Source organism: Magnolia sinica, chromosome 1, assembly GCF_029962835.1.
Source record: "Magnolia sinica isolate HGM2019 chromosome 1, MsV1, whole genome shotgun sequence".
In the NCBI taxonomy this organism is placed as follows: domain Eukaryota; kingdom Viridiplantae; phylum Streptophyta; class Magnoliopsida; order Magnoliales; family Magnoliaceae; genus Magnolia; species Magnolia sinica.
Genome location: NC_080573.1, coordinates 13,931,147 through 13,953,543, shown reverse-complemented (window position 1 = coordinate 13,953,543; position 22,397 = coordinate 13,931,147). Strand labels below are relative to the sequence as shown.

At 40.5% G+C, this 22,397-nt stretch overlaps 2 protein-coding genes across 4 annotated transcripts in view; both read right to left on the bottom strand.

Annotated features, from left to right (window-relative positions):
• Positions 1 to 2,776: 2,776 nt before the first annotated feature.
• Positions 2,777 to 22,397, bottom strand: part of LOC131240500 (N6-adenosine-methyltransferase non-catalytic subunit MTB) — a 66,053-nt gene continuing 46,432 nt past the window's right edge. For 2 of the 3 annotated variants that reach the window (XM_058238776.1, XM_058238767.1), the window contains 6 exons: positions 6,541 to 9,502; positions 6,234 to 6,317; positions 5,932 to 6,036; positions 5,598 to 5,706; positions 3,649 to 3,800; positions 2,777 to 3,282 (listed from right to left, as the gene is read on the bottom strand). In XM_058238776.1, coding sequence (XP_058094759.1) covers positions 2,833 to 3,282; positions 3,649 to 3,800; positions 5,598 to 5,706; positions 5,932 to 6,036; positions 6,234 to 6,317; positions 6,541 to 9,375 — 3,735 coding nt within the window. In that variant the 5' untranslated portion in view covers positions 9,376 to 9,502 and the 3' untranslated portion in view covers positions 2,777 to 2,832. The remainder of the gene's footprint in view (positions 3,283 to 3,648; positions 3,801 to 5,597; positions 5,707 to 5,931; positions 6,037 to 6,233; positions 6,318 to 6,540; positions 9,503 to 22,397) is intronic. The other variant, XM_058238782.1, reaches the window with a different exon arrangement.
• LOC131244054 (receptor-like protein EIX2) overlaps positions 9,498 to 22,397 on the bottom strand; it is a 26,647-nt gene continuing 13,747 nt past the window's right edge. Inside the window, exon 3 of the mRNA XM_058243721.1 lies at positions 9,498 to 9,502. Within this exon, the coding sequence (XP_058099704.1) occupies positions 9,498 to 9,502 (5 nt within the window). The remainder of the gene's footprint in view (positions 9,503 to 22,397) is intronic.

Sequence of the window (22,397 nt, the reverse complement as noted above, 5' to 3'; positions counted from 1 at the left end):
GTCCCTCCCCCTTAATCTCCCAAATGGGTGTCCCAGATCCTTTTTTTTAAAAAGAAAAAAATAATAATAATAATTTCTTCACTTCTCACCCATGTGTTTGCGTGGATATGATCTAGTGCTTGCCAAACAATAGAAAGTTTACAGTTATGGTTGTCAGGAAGGACGAAAAAAGGCTATGTATCAGAGAGATTCCAGGATGGCCTAGATCTTTCGGGCCAAGTTCAAAGTTCGATCTTTCAAGTAGAGTTCGAGTTTAAGTTTTATAGTTTTTAATATATATATATATATATATATATATATATATATATATATATATATATATAAAATTTGTTATAGGTAAAATTGGACTGACCAAACAATAAGGATGATATAGAAAACAGAAGGCAAGTAGCTCAGAAGAAGAGATCGGATGGGAGATCGGTTTAGATTACCAAACATGACTTCCACGACTAGCTCGAGCACTAGTCACAAGCGGCGATTTTAGTTTTGATCAATACCTCACAATCGCAATTGACGAACGTCTATAGAAGTTGACCACCGAGGACCTAGACTTCATCATTCAAGGCCAACCTTGGTCACCGACTTTAGCTACTAGCCTCGGTCAGTAAGACCCCGACCAACATGACTTAAGAGAATAGTCTCCTTGGATACCAACCACCAGAGGATGTCTCCTTCGTGTCTGGATATGATTACCTCTTGAGATCCTCACCAAGTATCACGTCGAAGAGAGATCCCTTGCACAATCCGCTCATACATGATAGACTCATTATCGGAAGAAGCTTAGGAAGGCTCTAAATAAGAACCTTGCCTACGGAAAGAGATACACATAAAAACTCTAATTCGACTAGACCCAGAGTGTCTATTCTAACTTTGGCATCGGAGGGTACCCTACTATAACCAAGGTTGCCATCGTTTTTTGGTTTTGCAGGTACACAATGGTACCAGATTTTAACATCAACAGTTTGACGCCGTCTGTGGAAAATGACAGTCAAGCCATTCTAAACTAAAGGTGGGCATCGAGTTAAGTCGGATTGGATTAGGTCCAACTCAACTCGGTCCGAAATTTTCAATGCAATGATCGAAAATCGATCCAATCCGAGATCGAGTCCGGGTCCTCTGACTCAATCCGATTCGTTGTGCTCCTGGCCTGACCCGAATCGAGTTCGACTCGGTCAGGGAAACCAAGTCGGATCAGGTTGGGTATGGCTCGGATCGCTTTTGTTTTAATTTTTATTTTATTTTTTAGAAAATTTTTTTTTTTTAATGATTTTCAACAAATTTTTAGGGCCCACCATAACATTTATTTTTCCATCCAATCTGTTAATAAGGTCACAACTATATGGATGAAGAGGAAACACAAATTTCATATTGATCTGAAACTTCTGTGACCCCTAAAAGAGTTTCAATGGTGAAACTTCTGTGACCCCTAAAAGAGTTTCAATGGTATACGTTCAACCCAACTGCTTTTTGCAGTGTGGTCCACTTGATTTTTAGATCTGTCTTATTTTTCGGTTCAAGCCTTAAGACAAGCCCACCAAATGGATAGATGGTTTGGATATAACACATACCTCATGATGGGACCCACAGAACTTGCTGATGTCAATACACCGGTGGGACACCATACACCTGCCAATCCGCTTCCTAATCTCCTCTCTTTTCTTGTGTCAGGCTAGATGCACCTTGAGCCATGAGCTTGAGAAGACGGATTGGCTACTCCCCTGCCGCCAGTGAGTGCTCTGTGGACCCCATCATGATGTATTTATTTCATCCATGTCGTCCATCTATTTTTCTAGATTATTCTTCGGTATTAAACCAAAAATGAAGTATATCTCAATCTCATGTGGACAACATTACAGGAAACAATGTTGAATGAACATTTTCCGATCGGTCCGGATTGGCCATTGATCCGAACTCGACTCGATTTATGGTTAGATCTGAGTGGGCCTACTCGATCCGACCCGGATCGGATCCGTCGGATTCTGCCCTTCAGAATTGAAAATCTCTCTTTTTTTTTCATAAGCGGATTTCACTCATCAAGTTCTTGTTTGATCTGCCGCTGTTAGAACACAATAATATTCGTCCTTTTGAGGTCCAAACCCCACCCATTACCACCTTTAAATCCTAGCCATCCAATTATTGACCCATGAATGGAGCCATTGAAAAGAAACCATGACCAACAGCCTGAATGCAATTGGTAAAACACCAACCTATAAGGGTTGTCAACGGCTGGGTCTGGAGCTGGCTTCGACCTGGATTTTGAATTGTTCACGGCAGCCCGTTCAAAATTCAATTTTGAACATTAACAACCCTACGACGGATCAGATGGATGGATGGTTCAAAGGTTCCACCCAGTGAATAATTTCCGACCTATCATGTGCCAGGAACAGCAGTAACCACAGATATTATTCTCAATCTAAAAGAGCAAATGTAATATCTGTTTCAGTAGCTATTGGTGCCCCCATCCAACTCTTCCAATATGTTGGCCCCACTGTAAGGATCACCTTGAGCAAAACTCAGCCACATGGATTCATCAGGTGGGGCTAACCATAGAAAACAATATAAGCCATTGATAAATAACAAAATGCAATTGTGGCCAACTCAATAAGTGGATTTGGCTGGTTTTTGCACAAGGAGATCCTAATGATGTAGACAACCCATTAGTAGAGTTGGGTATCATAACCACATGTAAGTTTGGAAATTATCGGCCTATTGGATGGTAACTTATGTCCAACTGGTTGGAATTTTGAGACATTTTAAGAAGGCATTTATACAAAAAAAAAAAAAAAAAAAAAAATTGGAATTACAGGCAACAAGTTCCAAAGCCGGATTCAATTACAGCAAATTGACGGCCCTCTGCGCCTCAAAATCCAAATGGTCCCCGCTTGCTTGTGCACAAGAAGCATTGGCTCCATACCCATCCAAAAGCCTATCATCCGAACCCATGTTTCCCACCTCTGGTCCCTTCGAACCGCCCAACGGGGAAGCCCATGGAACAGGAGTTGGAGGGTTTGAACTGGATGCCTCTTGGTTCAAACCGTGAGGGGATGCACCCGTCGGGTTCTGCGGGGAGTTTATAGTGGGCCTCTTGTTGCTGGAGTTAGCTGTCATTAGGGAGAGGGATGTGGATTGCTGCTGCTGGTTCTTCTGCGGGGGTGACTTGGGTCGGAGGCTCTCGATCTCGGGAGTTGTCAACACAAGATGGGGCGCATCTGGTGGCGGGTTCCGGCCACCGCCTCCCTGCCAAACCTTCCCTTCCTTGTCAGAAAAATTCCTCACATATGCCTGTAAATTTGAACACAATCAGAATTGTTCAGAACAGAATCTTTGCATATCAGAATTCAGAGGTAAGCTGCAGTGGTGCACGTATTAAGGTAAGCATACTATCAAAGCCATCAGATTACTGACGGCAAGTGGACAGCTCCCTCAATTTTGATAAAAAAGAATGAGCAGTGGTTCTGGTTCAATTACAGCGAACCCAAAACAATCTGATTGTCAGGATTAACCAATCAATTAAAGTTTTGGTACTGATGGGCTACTATATAATCACTTGCAGTTTGTACGGTGGTGACAGCACTTCAATCCCCCATATAAATTTAACTTTCCTAAATCAGTAGGAAGAGGTATAAGGTTTGACAATGATTGTTGTACCTCAGCATTGAAATTAGACGACGATAACCCTTTTCCGACAGTTAGCCAACCAGAACGGATGTTATGGTCCTCACCAAACAGCTCAAGCCTCCTCCGCCCAAGGGAGAAATGCTCGATTATGCGATACAGATCTTCAGGCTTCCTGGTTGAACCTGAGATTGCAATCAGCCACAAGTTTCAGAAACCACAATGACTTGTAATAAAAAATCAGAGACTATGTCAAGATATCAAATCTTGTCACTGAAACCATTAGATTTCTCAGTAGTGTGTTTCAGGCCATGTCACTACCTAAGATCACCAGCATGTGTACCCGCATTGGGGCCCAAAAGTTCAGAGACCTGATGATGGTTGGGTGTTCATGTTCTGGGCCTCTAGACAGCGCGCAGCAATCAACACTGCGTGGACTCACACAGACCACAGCAATCAAACTGTGGATCGCCAAACAAGAATTTTCAATTGCCCAATGTTGAACTCCACAAATCAATGGTCAAGATCATCCTTTCAGGGTGACTACTGATCCATATGTCATTCAAAAGAGCATCCAGAGGATGAATGGTTCCTACCATCAAACCATCTCTGCATGTAGGCCCCCCATGGGGTGACACATGCTCCCTCCCTCTTTTGTGATGTGAGAGGTGGTTTCAATCATTTGGGAAAGGTTTCTGCCTATTTGTTTAAGGCTGGGAAATTAGGTAGGGCATATGAATGTGTCATAAACAGTGTTTTGGAAAGCAGAAGCAGATGGTCTCTCAATAATTGTCTCTAATTTCCTTTAAAATAAAAACACTGTGAAGTAAGAAAGATAAATAGACAAATTAAAACAAAATGAGGGAACATGTGAAATTTATTTAGAAGCAGCCATGATAAGCACAAACCATCAATATACATGAATACTTCAAATGATTACATATTATGAGGAAGTACCCAATGCTCCATGCTAATATTTTAGTTAGTTATCAAGCGGTAAATATCCACACACATGGCACACATGTACAAGAGTCAGATGGTTCATCTGGTGTATCCAGCAATGAATATGCCATATAACACAATAGTCAGATGATCCTAGCCAATGATTAGGATCTCACCTAGCCTCCCACCTGTAATTATTGAGAATCTCCAATTGGTCAACTAAGAAAAGTCAACCATGTAACTTTTGATATACAGCCTGTCCACAGGAGGTCCCAACAATGAAAGGGCACAAACCGTCAATATACATTAATACTTCAAACAATTCATATATCGAGGAAGTACCCAATGCTCAATGCTAATATTTTAGTTGAATGAACCCCTAAAACATGTTTTACTCAACCTCGAAACTGACCATGTTTTCCAAGCAGTACAGGGGACAGTGTAAACCTCAAGTGCCAAGGTTCTAGGCACAATGCTAAGTCTGCCACCTTTCATGTGGCACCAAAGACAACTAGGGAAATGCATGAAATTCCTACCAGATTGATGATTAAATTCCACCTCAATCAAAAATCAAGATCGCCTCGAATAAAAGAGATATGTGCAGAGTCACGCTACCATGAAACCATAAGAGACACTTTAGCCAGTAGAACCATAATGCTTGGGTCGCTAAAAATAGTGATCCAGATTGCAAATGATCCATAATCCAGATTGCAGGACTCGGAATGGAACACATAGGGGGGTTGGCAATTTAGGTATTGTTGATGCATAGGATGTTGGCCTGAATTATATGGCCAGGCAAACGTTTGCATGCAAAATACATGCACAAGAGATGCTTATAAGATCATTACTAAAAAAATAATGTTGCAGCACCATGGTACCCATGCATGAGCATATTACATGAGGGGTTTATGCATGCATAAACCAAATGTACAGATGCATGCACAGGACATGTTTTATAGTGTGTGTACATCCAGTTTTGCAGGTAAGGAAATGCTCAGATTCAAAAGTAGTGAGAATTCTAGGAAACCGGAAATACTGACCATAGGGAGGTTCTTCGGCAATAACTATATCTGTGTCAATGTTTGCATGGATGATATGACCATCAGTGCTACGTCGAACAGTTCCTTTTATGCCCATCAAGCAGTGTTCCTACTTGGCATAATAAGGCAATTAATATATTTCAGAAAGCAGGAAATTTACTTACCAATAAAAAAGGAAATACATAGAAAACTATTTTGGTAGCGTAAAAAAATTTTTAAAAATAAAAAATTAAATAAATAAAACATGAAACTAGTGAAACATTGATGATTCAGAAAAGTTGACTGATCCTTCATCTATTTTTCATAAACAAGCTGGCTGAAAGCTATCACCGACCTTTGAGTGCTGAAACAAAGTGTGAGAATCATGACGCAAGCCTGGAGTTGCACTTGATTTGTTAGTCTTCACCCAACATATATCCTCGCACCTCCGAAAGCCCCACTACAAAAACAGTATGAGAAAATTACCAGACGACCAAACAGAGATCCATCTTGGACGAAGAATAAACAGATAAGTCACTGTACAAAAACTGTTATCTTATTCTAGCAGAGCAGCTGCTTGACTTGATAAAGACCATCAGTGCCCAACAACTCCGATGCTAGTGAAATAGTACTTCCTCTCAAACTCAGCCTACTCACCTTCTTTAGACACTGGCGGCCCTGCTCAAGACCCATACCATCACCAACCCAAAGGAAGATAAATGAAGGAGTGTCGGCAATTGCCTGGAAACAAAATGTAATGGTAAGACTTGAAATCCAGAGAACAAATCACGAGCACAATTAGTGAATTGGTTATGAATGCTGCATATTTGGATAGAAAAACTCAACAAACAAATATCACAATTTTGAGTAAGGCTGAGAGGAATTATAGTGTTATCATGCACCAAGACATGAAAGTAGTATCACATGCCATGAAAATAGCACAGCATAAAAGAAAACAGCAAACCTCAATCTTAAGATTTTGTATTTCTTCAAATGTCCAGTACTCCATATGATCAGCAACACCAGGAGCCCGATGAACATATTCCTCCCAAGGAGGATCGACGAGAATGACATCAAACTTGGTGCTAAAGAACTCAGGGGACAGCACATGCTCACGGAGATCACACTTGTAATACATGGGTGGGGACGCAGATTTAGCCACAATCTCATCTTTCTTCTGGATAAGTTCCCTCAGCTTTGGGTAGTCCTCCACAACACTAGTGAGCTCCAGCTCCCTGATGAAATTCTGAGGCCGCATACCAGTGTCAACAAAATTTTGAGAGTAGTCATTTTGCTCTCCTCTCGAAGGAGCTTTACCAGGGGGGCCATTAATTCTAGGAGGGCCCCAACCCATGGGAGTTTTATCATGTGGCATCCCGCGTCCTGCTGGTCCCATGGATGTAAAACCAGGAGCAGACATGTTGGGAGAAATTCCTCTTCCAGGGCCTGGTTGATTGAAATACATTGCAGGGTTTGGTCCAGTTCCCATGTTAGGCACAAATCTAGGTCCTGACGGCCCAGGTGGAGGAAGAGAAAGACCAGGTGGGACACCTAACATATTCATATCAACACCTCGAGCTCCTGGCCAAACAATTGGAGCTGCAAATGACGGAATGAAAACACCAGGGCCAATGGGTGGACCTGGAGCTGGGGACATATTTGGGCCGATTGGCTGCATGGGTCCTGCTGGCAAGCTAAGATGACCAAAGGGAGGTCCCATCATAGGAAGTGGGATTCCAGCCCGCTGTCCATCCCTCCCTGGAAGCCTTCCTCTTCCTCCTCTCCCAAGCCTACTACCCCCTTTAGATCCTTGAGGAACAGCTCTATTGGAAGACCCCAGTCCCAGGTTATTTCCAAACGGAGGCTGTGAACCATTACTAGAAGTCTGGCCTGCACCAATACGATTAGAATTCATTGCCCCTTTAGGCACTCTGCCTTTTGCACCCTGCATGTCAAAATTATTTCTATCTAAACTCATTCCCATAGTTTGATCTGAATCATCTTCCGGATATCTTTCCTGCAGCTCATCACCAGGGCCATAGATATCTGCCTTTCTCACCCTGTCCTCAGGCAAATATCCCCATTCCTCATCACTTGTGCCCATCGGAAAATTCTGGTGCACTGCCATTTCGGTGCTCCTAACAGCAAACGTGGATCCAGATTCTTCTCTTCCATAATCAAGCGACTTCGGTCTGATCTCTATTGTATCAGATTTATCATTTGTAGCTCCAAAACTTGATGGCGTTTTGGCACCTTCAGTCCTGCCTCTATCTTTCCTATACTCATGCCGACCATGAAGCTTGTCAGGGTCCATCCTCTCCCGCTCACGCCTTTGTGAGTCCCATTCCTTGTCGTAGTCAAAATCACCATCCCCATCTTTCGTCTCTTTGTCACGCCTGCTTTGATGTCCTTTCTTCCAATTATCTCTAGAACCTTCCCGATCCCTATTCCTGTCATTCCAGCATCTATCTCTGCCTTTGGATCTATCATCTCTGTAAGATTCCTTTTCCCTCTCCTTCCCCTTGTGGCTAATGCTTCGTTCATTGTCAGATTCAGAGAACCCCCGATCAAATTCATCTGACTCTTGGCAACGTCTGGCACTTCTCTCAGGGCTTCGAGACCTGTTAGTGCGTCTTAATTCTCTCCCACTTCTATCCCTCAGACGTGCATGCCTATCTTCATCTGTATTAACAGACCTCTCCCTACTTTCTGCACCATCACGGCTGCTGTGTTGTTGTCGATGCTTCTCATTTTTCTCCTCGTGGACTCTAGAGCTCATCCTATTGGTGACAGGTTCAACATCCTCCCCTGACCCACCCAATTTCTCTCTGACTCTCCTCTGTTTATCATCTCTAACACCATCTGATCTCTCCTCACAAGTGATGGTAACTGCTCTACCATCTTCTTCTCGAGCCTCCGACCTGCCTCTGCTCTTATTCCTCTCTCCATCAGCCCTTTTCTCTTCCCTGCTGCTGGATCTGAGATTTTTGTCCATGTTTAGATCCACAGGCCTGCTTTTGCTCTCGCCAGATTCGATTCTCACATCGGTTGTTCTCTCCCTGGAAGACCCATGCTTATGATCAGAAGTCTTTCCACTCCTTGAATCACCCTTATCTAAATAGCTACTATCATCCACCTTTCTGACAGAGTCCGGCTCATCCCATCTTCTCCGTGGATTTCTTTCCTGCTCACGGGTTCCATGACCTTTCTCTCTGCCACTCTCCTTCCTTTCTGAATACCTGAAATCTCTATCCTGTGCCTTTTCAAGGTCGCGTTCATGGGGATTGTCAACCTTGCTTCTTGCTTTGCTCTGAGGAGTTTCATGTGAAGAAGGCTTTATGCTTGCTTTCCTTGATGAGCCCCTCTCATTTTCATCAGTGTGATCATACCCTTTACTCTCTACAACATCTCTGCCACTCTTTCTGCTGCTTTCTAACTCCCTATCTGTATACCCACTACTTGATTTCCTCTCACTTTTCTCATCATGATTTTTCTTCGCCAGCTTAACACGCAATTCCTTTCTTGTGTCATAATCTTCCTCATCACCGCTGCCTGCTCTGCTGGAGCCACCTGACTTCTTTTTACCATCATTTCTGTCCCCGGAACTCTTCCTCTTTCCACCACTATCCCATTCTTCTGTTTCGTCTACACTGTTATGCTTTTTGGACTTGCTTGAACGGTGCTTCCTCTTATCAACACCCTCCCAGTCATCCTCGTCTTCAATCCTGTCAGCCTTCGGTTCCAAACTCTCCTCAAGATCCCGTTTCATGTAACTCCGACTGGGTTCGGGTGCATCCATTGCAAGAAAAGATCCTTGGCGATGGCTTTCTGTTTCTCTTTATAGGAATGCTTACCTGCCACTTAGTTGCTGCAGAAGTGCATGGGGATGCTAACACAAGCAAAAATCAACTGCTCACCAACTCAACCTGAAAAGGGAAAAACATAATCAGATCAGTGCAAATAGAATTGAAGGATCAGACAAATAGAAATCAACTGGCTAAGCAACTTGTCTTGAAAAAGGAAAAAAGAAATATTTCATCTACAATGTCCTTTTTTTACAATCAATAGTCATACATAAACCAATAGGGCTGTTTTCTAAACAGCTTCCCTGGTACTTGGACAATCCTAACCATTCAAGCAAAATGGACTCTTGCATTTTAAATGTGGTCCCCACCCTTTTGTTTAACTGGCTCTCCGCAGGCCACTGATTAGACGGCAAGGGTCATCAATTCAGTGCATTTTTGTGGAGGGGGCAATGGAAAGATCAGCAAACAATGGGTACAGTGCGACAGTGAGGCATACAAAACTGAACTGTTAACTAGTTGCATTAAACAGGAGTTCTAATTGACGGGTTTGCATTCCCGAAAGTCAGAATCACTCAGATATTACTTATGATAGTAACTTTATCAGGAAAACAAGAAGTGTTTAAACTTTAATGCCAGGCACCCACCAAGCTTTTGCCAAGCAATCAATAAAACTGACCCCACATAGCAGGAACAAGCTATAATGAGGACCATGATGATGATTACAATAACAGAGGCCTGTACAGCAAGTTTCACCATGACGGAGTTATTGTTTGTAATTTTTATTAAGTAAAAATCCCTAACCCTAAATCTGTTGATCATGAAAGTGCAGCACTTATTGTCACTTTTTTTTTAATGACAACGGGGTGTCCACATATATTATAATTGATGAGAAATAATGGGAAAAATCAAGCTTTACATCAAACTAATGAAAATAAGACCATTTTCCGAATCAGAACCAAAATCTTAGAAATTAGATGAAAACCAAGAAAATCAGATTCTAATCAAAACCCTTGAAGAATCAAAACCATATAGCAATATTATTTATTCCAAAAAAGTAAACCACCATTATATAAGCCCTAACTGAAGGAAATAAAAGTGGCCATCCCCTTCCATTAACCAAAGAAATGAAACAAACGCCATACTGTAATCCCCAACTTATCCCAGAAATTCAATCAAACCCTGTAAATTGCTATAAATGAACCATAAAGAAAGCATAACCCTAAGACTGCATGCAGTCCTGACCCCAAATCTTACTAATCCAGAATATGCTAGGTCTGCTTTTGGTAAATAGTGGAAACAAACAAACCCTGGCAGATCACTACTTAACTCCAACCAAAATAAAACCCTACATCTTCTCAATGCTGAAAATGCAAGTCTCATTCATTAGAGACGAGGAAAAAAAAAAGGTATCACTATCTCATGGTTTTTTTTTAAAACAGGTATCACTATCTCATGGTTAATAAGTATAATGGTCGATGTCCCATATAATGCAACCCAGGTGTTGCACTGTGTAGCTACAACAAGATATTTATAACATCTACTTTTTTCTTACAAAGTACCCATTTTTATTGATTATCGAAATTATAGTGGTTTAGAGAATAGAAAAAATTACCTATTTTTTTAAACATAATGAAAAACATTATGTTGGTCATTAAAACATTATAGCATACTATATAATAGCCCCAACAGGCTTCCCATTTGCTTATTGAAACTATTACATCAAACAATGTTAAGAAGAAGAAGAAGAAGAAAGTGTAGAGGAGAGAGAGCAGCGGCTGGAGAGAGAGAGAGAGAGAGAGAGAGAGAGAGATACGGAGAGAGATTTATTCGCGATAATATCCCGAGAAAACCCTTCTACTTTTATAATATCTCAAGAAATTTCCTGGAACGAGATTTTTTCACTAGTGCTACTGTAGACACTCGTGCCACCAGCATGGCATGTGAGACTGAGAGCCAAATGCGAATTGTTCATTGAGTGGGACATACCGTGTATATTCCATGTCCTAAAACTGGGGACGTTATGAGGGACACGGATTCTTTGCAGGCCCCACCATGATGATGTATCTGTCTTATCCACACCATCCATCCATTTTTCCAGCTCAATTTAAAGCATGATATACAAAATGAGCTAGATCAAAATCTCAGGTGGACCACACCACAGGAAATAGTTATGATTGAATGCCTACCATTAAAAACTTTCTAGGGTGCACCGTAATGTTTGTTTTCCATCTAACATGTTGATTAGGTCACACGGACCTGGATGAAGGAAAAAGATAAATATAACCTTAATCCAAATCTTTTTTGGCCTCAAGAGATTTTTAACGGTGAACGTTCAATTGCCGTTGTTTCCTATGGCGTCTCCACCTGAGATTTGGATATGTTGTCTCATTTTGGGCTTATGCCCTAAAATAAGCTGGAAAAATGGATGGACAGCTTCGATAAAGCACATGCATCATGGTGGGGCCCACAGAGCTTTTCTCGCACCGGTAGGTAGTGGAGGGTGACCACCAAATCCAAGTCGGATAAGGACTAACCTGCGTGGATAAGGTAAGGCCGTAAAGCTGGGGTAATGTCATGGCAAGTGAAGGCCTGACCATGGGGCCCACATAGATCTATGTGTCGCATATCCATGCCATCCATCCGTTTTTTCAGCTCATTTTAGGATGTCATTCCAAAAATGAGTCAGATCCAAATTTCAAGTGGACGACAATACTGGAAGAAAGTGTAGATTTCAGAATGAGTCCGTATTGTCGTCCCCCTGAAATTTGGATTTGACTCATTTTTGGAATGACATCCTAAAATGAGCTGAAAAAACGGATGGACGGCACGGATATGCGACACAGAGATCCATGTGGGCCCCATGGTCAGGCCCTCACCTGCCATGACGTAACCCCTGCTTTATGGCCTTACCTTATCTGTGCAGATTAGTCCTTATCCGACTCGGATTTGGCGGTCACCCTGCACTACCTACCAGTGTGAGAAAAGCTCTGTGGGCCCCACCGTGATGCATGTGCTTTATCGAAGCCATCCATCCATTTTTCCAGCTTATTTTAGGGCATAAGCCCAAAATGAGACAATGTATCCAAATCTCAGGTGGACATGCCACAGGAAACAGCGGCGATTAAATGCTCACCATTAAAAATCTCTTAGGGCCAAAAAAGATTTGGATTAAGGTTATATTTATCTTTTCCCTTCATCCAGGTCCGTGTGACCTAATCAACATGTTAGATGGAAAACAAACATTACGGTGCACCCTAGAAAGTTTTTAATGGTAGGCATTCAATCACCACTATTTCCTGTGTTTCCTGTGGTGTGGTCCACCTGAGATTTTGATCTAGCTCATTTTTTATATCATGCTTTAAATTGAGCTGGAAAAATGGGTGGACGGTGTGGATAAGACAAATAAATCATCATGGAGGGGCCCGCAAAGAATCCATGTCCCTCCTAATGTCCCCAGTTTTGGGACATGGAATATACATGGTATGTCCCACTCAATGAACAATTCGCATTTGGCTCTCAGTCTCACATGCCATGCTATTGGCACGAGTGTCTACCGTAGCACGAGTGAAAAAATCTCATTCCAGGAAATTTCTCGAGATATTATAAAAGTCAAAGGGTTCTCTCTCTCTCTCTCTCTCTCTCTCTCTCTCTCTCTCTCTCTCTCTCTCTCCAACCGCTACTCTCTCTGCACAAAGCAACGAAGATCGATGGCAATCGTCTGATTGCTTTGTCCGACCAAATCTCTTGATTCTCATATTGAGCAGGTATAAAAATCTCTCTCATCTCTTTCATGCTTTCGATTCCTTTTGGCTCTTTTTGCAATTACACCTTTTCATAGAGCATGGAATATGAATTTATGGTTTTAGATCTCTCACATTCTCTTCCTTTCAATCGAAACAAGAAAATGGGTTGGCTTTGTTTCGTGATTTTGGATCTAGGGCATCTTAGCAATTCATGTTTTAGACTGAGTCGAGATTTCTAGGGTTTTGCTTTGTTTAGGGTATTTGGGTAATAATTCCCTTTTCTATTCAATATTTCATTGCTATCCAAACAATGTAAAACATCTCATCATGAGAAAGTTCATCCATTTTCTGTTCTTTTATATTCCCAATGTCCAAACAAGCCCTCATATTAGTCTCATCTGATCCACTAAACAACCCTGCACCATAACCAAGCCGTTCATTGGGTGAGCCTCACCATGGATGTCACCATATTCTAGTTAAGGCCAGTTGGACAATCCTAACTACTTGATATGAGTTGCACATCTTTCTCCATGCATAATGCTACAATGATTGTCCAACTGGCCAATTTGGTGTGATCTCCCGAACCAGCATGGAATAACATTTATGCTATTATAGTAGATGCTTGATAGACGTTCTATGGAGTTCCTACTCAAAATAATCATGGAAAACATGGAGATTGGAGCACTGATCTGGTGGGGTACTAGTTCATGGCCATACCCGGAAAACTTAGTGTTGGAATCCTAGCCATTCGATTGTTATGAGTTTTTGCAGTTGACAATGGAGTTGTCAAAGTTGCTTATTTTTTCTCATCTTTATATTAGGGACCAAATTGCTGGCTACCGAAGTTCTCAAGTCTTGGTTTTTGGGCCATTTCCCATCCACATGATGGCATGCTATCGATGGTTTGATGTCTACACAAATGTAGTACGCATGGTTTACTTGTTTCTGTCTTAGTTGATGGTTCAGTCTGGTGAGTGGCTCGTTTTTCCTACAGGATAATGTTTTAGTCATTTTGGGGAGTTTATTGAAAGAGAAATGCTCTAGTGTTGTCACATTACATAAATTATAGTGCTCCTAGTTGCATTGGAATACTTGGGGCTGATTTGGATCGTGAATCATTTTGCTTAATCTACTTATGCCTCAGGTAGCTTATCTTGGTTTTTACTTATTCAACAAAATAATATGTTTGGTAAACAATATACTTATAAGATAAAAAGTAGAAAAGTTTGTTTAGTTTCCCACATGACATGAGCATTTTTTAAAAAACTTTGCTCTCTTTTTCTTCTCAATCTCTCAACCTCTCTTTCTCCTTTCAATCTCTTAACCTCTCTTTCTTCTTTCAATCTCTCAATCTCTTCCTCCTCTTTCTCCTAGGCCCAGACACCGCAAAAGCAAAAATCTCATCGAGTTACTCTATTATCGCAATCTCTCAATATCTCTCTCCTCTCAATTTGTCAATCTGCCCCTGGCTCCCTGCTCTCTCAATCAACTCCCTCTCTCAATCTTTCTTTCTCATCTCAATATAACCTTCTCCTTCTCAATCTCTTAGACATTGCATCAGCAATTGCCACTGCCAGTCGCATCATCTCTTTCTTCCTTTCCTCTCTTTCCCCCGTCTCTCTCCCCTTTCTCCCTACAACCTACATGAAAAAGTCCTAAATTGAAACCCTAACCCTAACCCTAACAAAAAAAGAAAAAAATTTAAACAAAGCAAGGAGGAACGAGGAACGAGGGGGTAAGAGAGGGAAGGGGGAGAGAGAGAGAGAGAGAGAGAGAGAGAGAGAGAGAGAGAGAGGAGGGAAGCATGTAGTTCAAATGGAGGCGTCGTGCACCTATCGTAGAGACAAGGACCTTCCTTTCGGTAACTTGAGCAAAAAGCTAAAAAGCAAATTATTATTTTTTGCTTGTGGCTAAAAGTTTAGGGGGTGTTTGGCCCATGGTATTAGGAAGGATTAGGTGGGATGGGATTCAAAAAACATAATTATTACACATGGCAGGGATTGTCCTCTATTACCATGGGATAAGCTTAATTCCATGCTATGTTTGTAATACGGTGGTACATTGAATGGATATACCCACCACCATTTGAAACTATTGAGAATAACACGTGTTATATCCAAACTGTTCATCTGTTTTGTAAACTCATTTTATGGCATGTGCCTAAAAATGAGGCAGATCCAAAACTTATGTGGCCCCAAAGAAGTTTTCAACAGTAGGTATTCAATCCCCGCTGCTTTCTATGGTGGGGTCTATTTGAGCTTTAGATCTACCTCATTTTTTGGCTCATGCTCTAAAATGATCTCAAAAAATGGGTGGATGGTGTGGATATACCCCACACATCATGGTGAGACCTACACAACTTACTAACATTGAGTGAAATTGGCACGGGACCCAATGCAATTCCATATGATCTAATTCCAAGCTTTTCCATTCTTCCCAAACATTGAGTGGAATTGGCACAGGACCAAATGCAATTCCATCCCACCTAATCCCATCTAATACCATGCGCCAAATGCCCCCCAAGGTATTAGGCACTTCTAAAGAGGAGATTATCAAACTAACTTTTGATAGGCACATAGACAATTTGTTGTCGTCGTAAAAAAAAAAAAAAAAAGATACTTACCAATTGTTTTTCCAAAGTGACCATTTGGGAATGCAATTGATTGATGTTTGATGTAGACTATTCATTACGTCCAACATAGATTTCATGGGATACCATACATTTATGGCATCAGCCTACAATCATAACAATCTAGTAATTGGCCTTTAATATATATGGTCATGATTCACACAAAAATTTGATCAAACCATTTGTTGGGTGGTGGATTCCAATGATCAAACAGTCAGTGCTTCCGCAATATTAGTGTTTTTGCGGCTAGAGTGTTCTCGAGGGTCTTAGTCTTTTTCCGGGACTAGGCTCCTTGGGTTGTTATTCTTCTCGGGGTGGTCACCAATCATGGGACTGGTTGTTTTATTTTGTTTAGTTGTTTCTTTTGATGCTTTTGGTTTCTTTTTTTTTTGTTGTCATTTTCTTTTTCCTTTTTGTTCCGCCTTGTTTGTTCTGTTTTGTCTCTTTTTCATTTAATAAAGTATCACCTTTCAGAAAAAAAAAAAGGAGATTGAGATAGGCAGTTGGCTATTCTATTCACGGCTGGAATTGATCCCTAGCTAGAAAGTCAGATTGATCTTTTCAATTGAGGGAGCCCCTTAATGGATGGCTTTTGCGGAAGCCTTGTTTGGTAAAACAAGTTGGAAGAGTGAATGTTGCTTTCTCAATAATTGATTAGAGCATCCCGTCTGCTTCCATTCATTGTCCTGTTTAACCATCCGCCCGCTTCAATTGAAGAGGCAGGAATATAGCTCTTATCCCAATCAAGGTATCCCGTATCGGTATCGGTTGGCGTAATGATGCCCTCCAAAACCGATACGGATACGGGGGTGTAACGGCGCAAATTTATTTATTTTTTGCCAAAAAAATATGAAAAAATATGGATTAAATCCGGAATATTCTAAGCATTCCAAATATGCATTCATTTATAAATTGGAACATGTTTATGGTGGTGTAACGGTCCACTCTTTGGTGAGAAGTTGTATCGGACTATCTGATTAATTTTTGAACCAGGCAACCTGAATTTGACTACAAAATTTATATATTTAATTTTCTAAATATCTAATTTATATACTTAACAATTTAATATCTTTCTCCCAATAGTTCTTTAAAAAAATGAAATTAAATTCAGTTAGATCGCGTTGCCAATTTGGGGCTGACTTGGAGGACCAATTCATGCCCCAAATCAACCTCAAATTCATGCAATTTATTGGCATTATCCCACTTGTGAATTGGTGGACATTTATTGGATAGTGAACCATGAAAAAAAAATCAAAAGGCCCTGTTTTAAAAAATAAGCGTCCACAAATTAACAATTAAAACTATTCAAACAATTTGATTTTGGCATTTTGAGTTAGCAATTACAGTCCATAATTTAATTGGTAAATTTCAAGTCAATACATGTCTAGTGTACAATTTTTTGAGGGCCCGAATTAAGTAGGACTCGGATTGTGAAGCGTAGCACACGAGTGTCAAAGTTTTTTGGACCCCACTCGTGATGAATGTGTTATATCCACACCGTCCATCCATTTGCCAAATAATTTTAGGGCATGAACCCAAAAATGAGACAGATCCAAAGCTTAGGTGGACCGTACCATAAGAAACAACAATAATTAAACGGCTATCATTAAAAATTTATTGGGGCTACAAAAGTTTTAGATCAAGCCGACATGTGTGTTTTCCCTTCATCCACATCAGTGTGACCAAAATAAACATTATAGAAAACCCTAAGAAATTTTTAATGGTGAGCATTCTATAACCACTGTTTCCTATGCTGTGGTCCACCTGAGATTTGGATCTTACTAATTTTTTAAATCATAACCTAAAATGATGTGGCAAAATGGATGCACAGCATGGATAAAATATATACATCATGGTGGGGCCCATGTGGCACTTGTACAATTTAATAAAATGTTCAGCGTGCAGCGTAACTCGCACGCAGTCCATTCATTTCACGCAAGCAGGTCCTGTGGGTCTGATCATGAGGTATGTTTTATATCTAAACCGTCCATTCATTTGACGAGCTCGTCTTAAGGCTTGACACGAAAAATAATACAGATCTAATTATCAAGTGGACCACACTGCAAAAAGCAATGGGGGATTGAACGTCTACCATTGAAACCCTTTTTGGGATCACAGAACTTTTGGATCAATATGAACTTTGTTTTTCCTCTTCATTCAGGTCTTTTTGACCTTATGAACAGATTGGATGGAAAATAAATGTTATCGTGGGCCTACGAATTGTTTAACGGTGAAAATCATCATCTCCGCTGCTATTTTTGGTGTGGTCTAGACGATCTTTGGATAAGATTCATTTTTTGGGTAATGCTCTAAAATGATATTTAAAAATAGATGAATGGTGTAGATATAATAAATACATCACTGTGGAGCTCATATAACTTTGATCTCCTTTGAACCGTTCGTACAACTCGGAGCTCGAGTAGCGTCAGTGCTTGTCTTAGCGTGACACATACCTACAGCAGCTACGCTGGTGTGGTACACCTGAAAAAAAAAACGGAGAGGGAAACCGAAAAGAAAAAAGAGGGAAAGAAGAGAGAAGAAAAAAGAGGGAAAGAGGGAAAGAACAGAGAGAGAGAGAGAAGAAGAAGAAGAAGAAGAAGAAGACGATGACGAAGGCTGCGGTCGCAGCCGCAGCAGGGTCGCAGCTGTCCGAGAAGAAGAAGAAAAGAAAGAAAAAAGGTAAGTTTTTTTCTTTTTCTTTTTCTTTTTTGTCCAGGTCCGTAGCAACCATTACGGGTCAATAACGGCCGTTACGCCCGTAACGGCCGTTACGGGTACAAAATCGGGACATCGGCTAATACGGCCCCATATTGGGTAACGGGTCCCACCGTTACTGTTACGTATCGGCCGATACGTAACCGATTTGGGACACCCTGATCCCAGTTGGACAAAGCAAATTGGCTTTGAACATCACCTCATTTATCTCTATCCCAGGTACCATTCTCATTCCCTTTTCAGACTTTTGGCTTTCCCACTCTCTTGCTTTGATCTTCCTTAATAACCAGAGGGATTTGTTCATGTAGTGATACATCAATATATAAGTCCCTTTACTCATGAATGGCAAGGAAGAAAAAGAAAGACAGGTAGGTTTGTAAACTAAAGCCAGAAGCCCGGGAAGAGGTGTTCTTCATACCCATATGAATATGTCATTAAGAAAATACTCCCCAGGGCAAAGCATTAGGGGAGATGGACATTAATACCAAACAACAAGTCTCACAAACTGAACACCAACATGATGAAAGAATTCCTCCCAAAAATTTGCGCCTCATGTGACTTGTTAACACTTTTAGGGCTTGTGGGTTGCTGCAGAGGAGATCTGGTGATTTGTTATGAATGTGGAGTGAGGCATTTTTCTCATTACTGTCTCAATCGGAGTATTGATGAATGCTGCTAGGGGAGTGCAATAGACCATCGTAGATTGCTTATGATTCTAAAGAGGCTTTTCTTAGACAATCCTAACCATCCCAGACATGGGCCAGCAAAAGGATGGCTACAAAAATAAGGGCAAATCAAGGATGGATTGGATCATCTAATCACTGTATAATTTTTTTGCAGTAGCCCATAAAATGTATTATGGACTTGATAGACAATCCAAATCAATTGATTTGAGCACTTATAGTGCTCTAAGAGAACTGGAGCATTTCTCTTACTTAAATAAACAAAACAGGAAGGCTTGCTTCCAAAAGAAGGTGAATGAAGTGTTTCATCATAGTAGCATTCCTTTCGGGGAATGGGTTTGCTTCTTCTTCTTCTTCTTCTTCTTCTTCTTTTTGCTTTACTTCAATGAAAGATATAGGCTCCTTTTCTTTATGTATGATTTGTATATAATAGAGAATGCTAGGTTTTGAAAATTTTGTTTGGCAAATGTAGCATCCTAGGAGCATCACTTTTTTTTCCTTTCTTTGTAACAGCATTGTTTGATCTAATAGTTTCAGAAATGAATAACAATAAGCAAATGGGAAGCCTGTAGGGGCCATTATATAGTATGCTATAATGTTTTAATGACCAACATAATGTTTTTCATTATGTTTAAAAAAATAGATAATTTTTTCCATTCTCTAAACCGCCATTATTTCGATAATCAATAAAAATGGGTATTTTGTAAGAAAAAAGTAGATGTTATAAATATCTTGTTGTAGTTGCACAGTGCAACACCTGGGGTGCATTATATGGTACATCGGCCATTATACTTATCAACCATGAGATAGTGATACCCTCTTTTTTTTTTCTTGTCTCTAATGAATGAGACTTGCATTTTCAGCATTGAGAAGATGTAGGGTTTTATTTTGTTTAGAGTTAAGAAGTAGTGATCTGCCAGCGTTTGTTTGTTTCCACTATTTACCAAAAGCAAACCTAGCATATTCTGGATTAGTAAGATTTGGGGTCAAGACTGCATGCAGTCTTAGGGCATGGTATGCCAAATCGGTTACGTATCGGCCGATACGTAACGGTAACGGTGCGAACCGTTACCCGTTTCGGGGCCGAAACGGCCGATTCGATTTGTTGTACCCTTATCGGCCGATACGAGACCGATACGGGCGTAACGGGCCGTTACGGGCCCGAAACGGTAACTTTTTTTTTTTTTAAGCTCTGTTTTTGCTGTTTTTTTGAAACCTCTTACTTCCAAACTGTTTCTAACTCCTTCTACTACTAATTTCGACCAACCTTAGCTAGGTATTTGATAGAAAAACACATTATATTTTAGATTTTTTTGAATCAAAGCTTGGTGGGCCATGTTTCAGAAATTCGTCAAAAATAGATATTTATACTTTTTTTAATATATTTTGCTGTTTTAATCATGTCATATGATGTGTTAATCATAGTAGAACATGTTAATGTGCATTTTACAGATTTGGGGTGCCATTTAATAATTTTTTAATATTTTTTTCTATTTACGCATAAATTTTGGCCCCTTTTTTTAAAATTCGAAAAATCAGTTTTTAATGGTTGTTTTGCTGTTTTAATCATGCCATTTGATGTATTAATCATAGTAGAACATGTTAATGTGCATTTTACAGATTTGGAGTGCCATTTTATATTTTTTAAAATGATATTTAAAAATAGATGAAGGTGTAGATATAATAAATACATCACCGTGGAGCTCATATAACTTTGATCTCCTTTAACCGTTACAACTCGAGCTCGAGTAGCGCGGCGGCGTCTTAGCGTGACACATACCTACAGCTAGCTGGTGCGGAGAGAGGGAAACCGAAAAGAAAAAAGAGGGAAAGAAGAGAGAAGAAAAAAGAGGGAAAGAGGGAAAGAACAGAGAGAGAGAGAGAAGAAGAAGAAGAAGAAGAAGAAGACGATGACGAAGGCTGCGGTCGCAGCCGCAGCAGGGTCGCAGCTGTCCGAGAAGAAGAAGAAAAGAAAGAAAAAAGGTAAGTTTTTTTCTTTTTCTTTTTCTTTTTTGTCCAGGTCCGTAGCAACCATTACGGGTCAATAACGGCCGTTACGCCCGTAACGGCCGTTACGGGTACAAAATCGGGACATCGGCTAATACGGCCCCATATTGGGTAACGGGTCCCACCGTTACTGTTACGTATCGGCCGATACGTAACCGATTTGGGACACCCTGATCCCAGTTGGACAAAGCAAATTGGCTTTGAACATCACCTCATTTATCTCTATCCCAGGTACCATTCTCATTCCCTTTTCAGACTTTTGGCTTTCCCACTCTCTTGCTTTGATCTTCCTTAATAACCAGAGGGATTTGTTCATGTAGTGATACATCAATATATAAGTCCCTTTACTCATGAATGGCAAGGAAGAAAAAGAAAGACAGGTAGGTTTGTAAACTAAAGCCAGAAGCCCGGGAAGAGGTGTTCTTCATACCCATATGAATATGTCATTAAGAAAATACTCCCCAGGGCAAAGCATTAGGGGAGATGGACATTAATACCAAACAACAAGTCTCACAAACTGAACACCAACATGATGAAAGAATTCCTCCCAAAAATTTGCGCCTCATGTGACTTGTTAACACTTTTAGGGCTTGTGGGTTGCTGCAGAGGAGATCTGGTGATTTGTTATGAATGTGGAGTGAGGCATTTTTCTCATTACTGTCTCAATCGGAGTATTGATGAATGCTGCTAGGGGAGTGCAATAGACCATCGTAGATTGCTTATGATTCTAAAGAGGCTTTTCTTAGACAATCCTAACCATCCCAGACATGGGCCAGCAAAAGGATGGCTACAAAAATAAGGGCAAATCAAGGATGGATTGGATCATCTAATCACTGTATAATTTTTTTGCAGTAGCCCATAAAATGTATTATGGACTTGATAGACAATCCAAATCAATTGATTTGAGCACTTATAGTGCTCTAAGAGAACTGGAGCATTTCTCTTACTTAAATAAACAAAACAGGAAGGCTTGCTTCCAAAAGAAGGTGAATGAAGTGTTTCATCATAGTAGCATTCCTTTCGGGGAATGGGTTTGCTTCTTCTTCTTCTTCTTCTTCTTCTTCTTTTTGCTTTACTTCAATGAAAGATATAGGCTCCTTTTCTTTATGTATGATTTGTATATAATAGAGAATGCTAGGTTTTGAAAATTTTGTTTGGCAAATGTAGCATCCTAGGAGCATCACTTTTTTTTCCTTTCTTTGTAACAGCATTGTTTGATCTAATAGTTTCAGAAATGA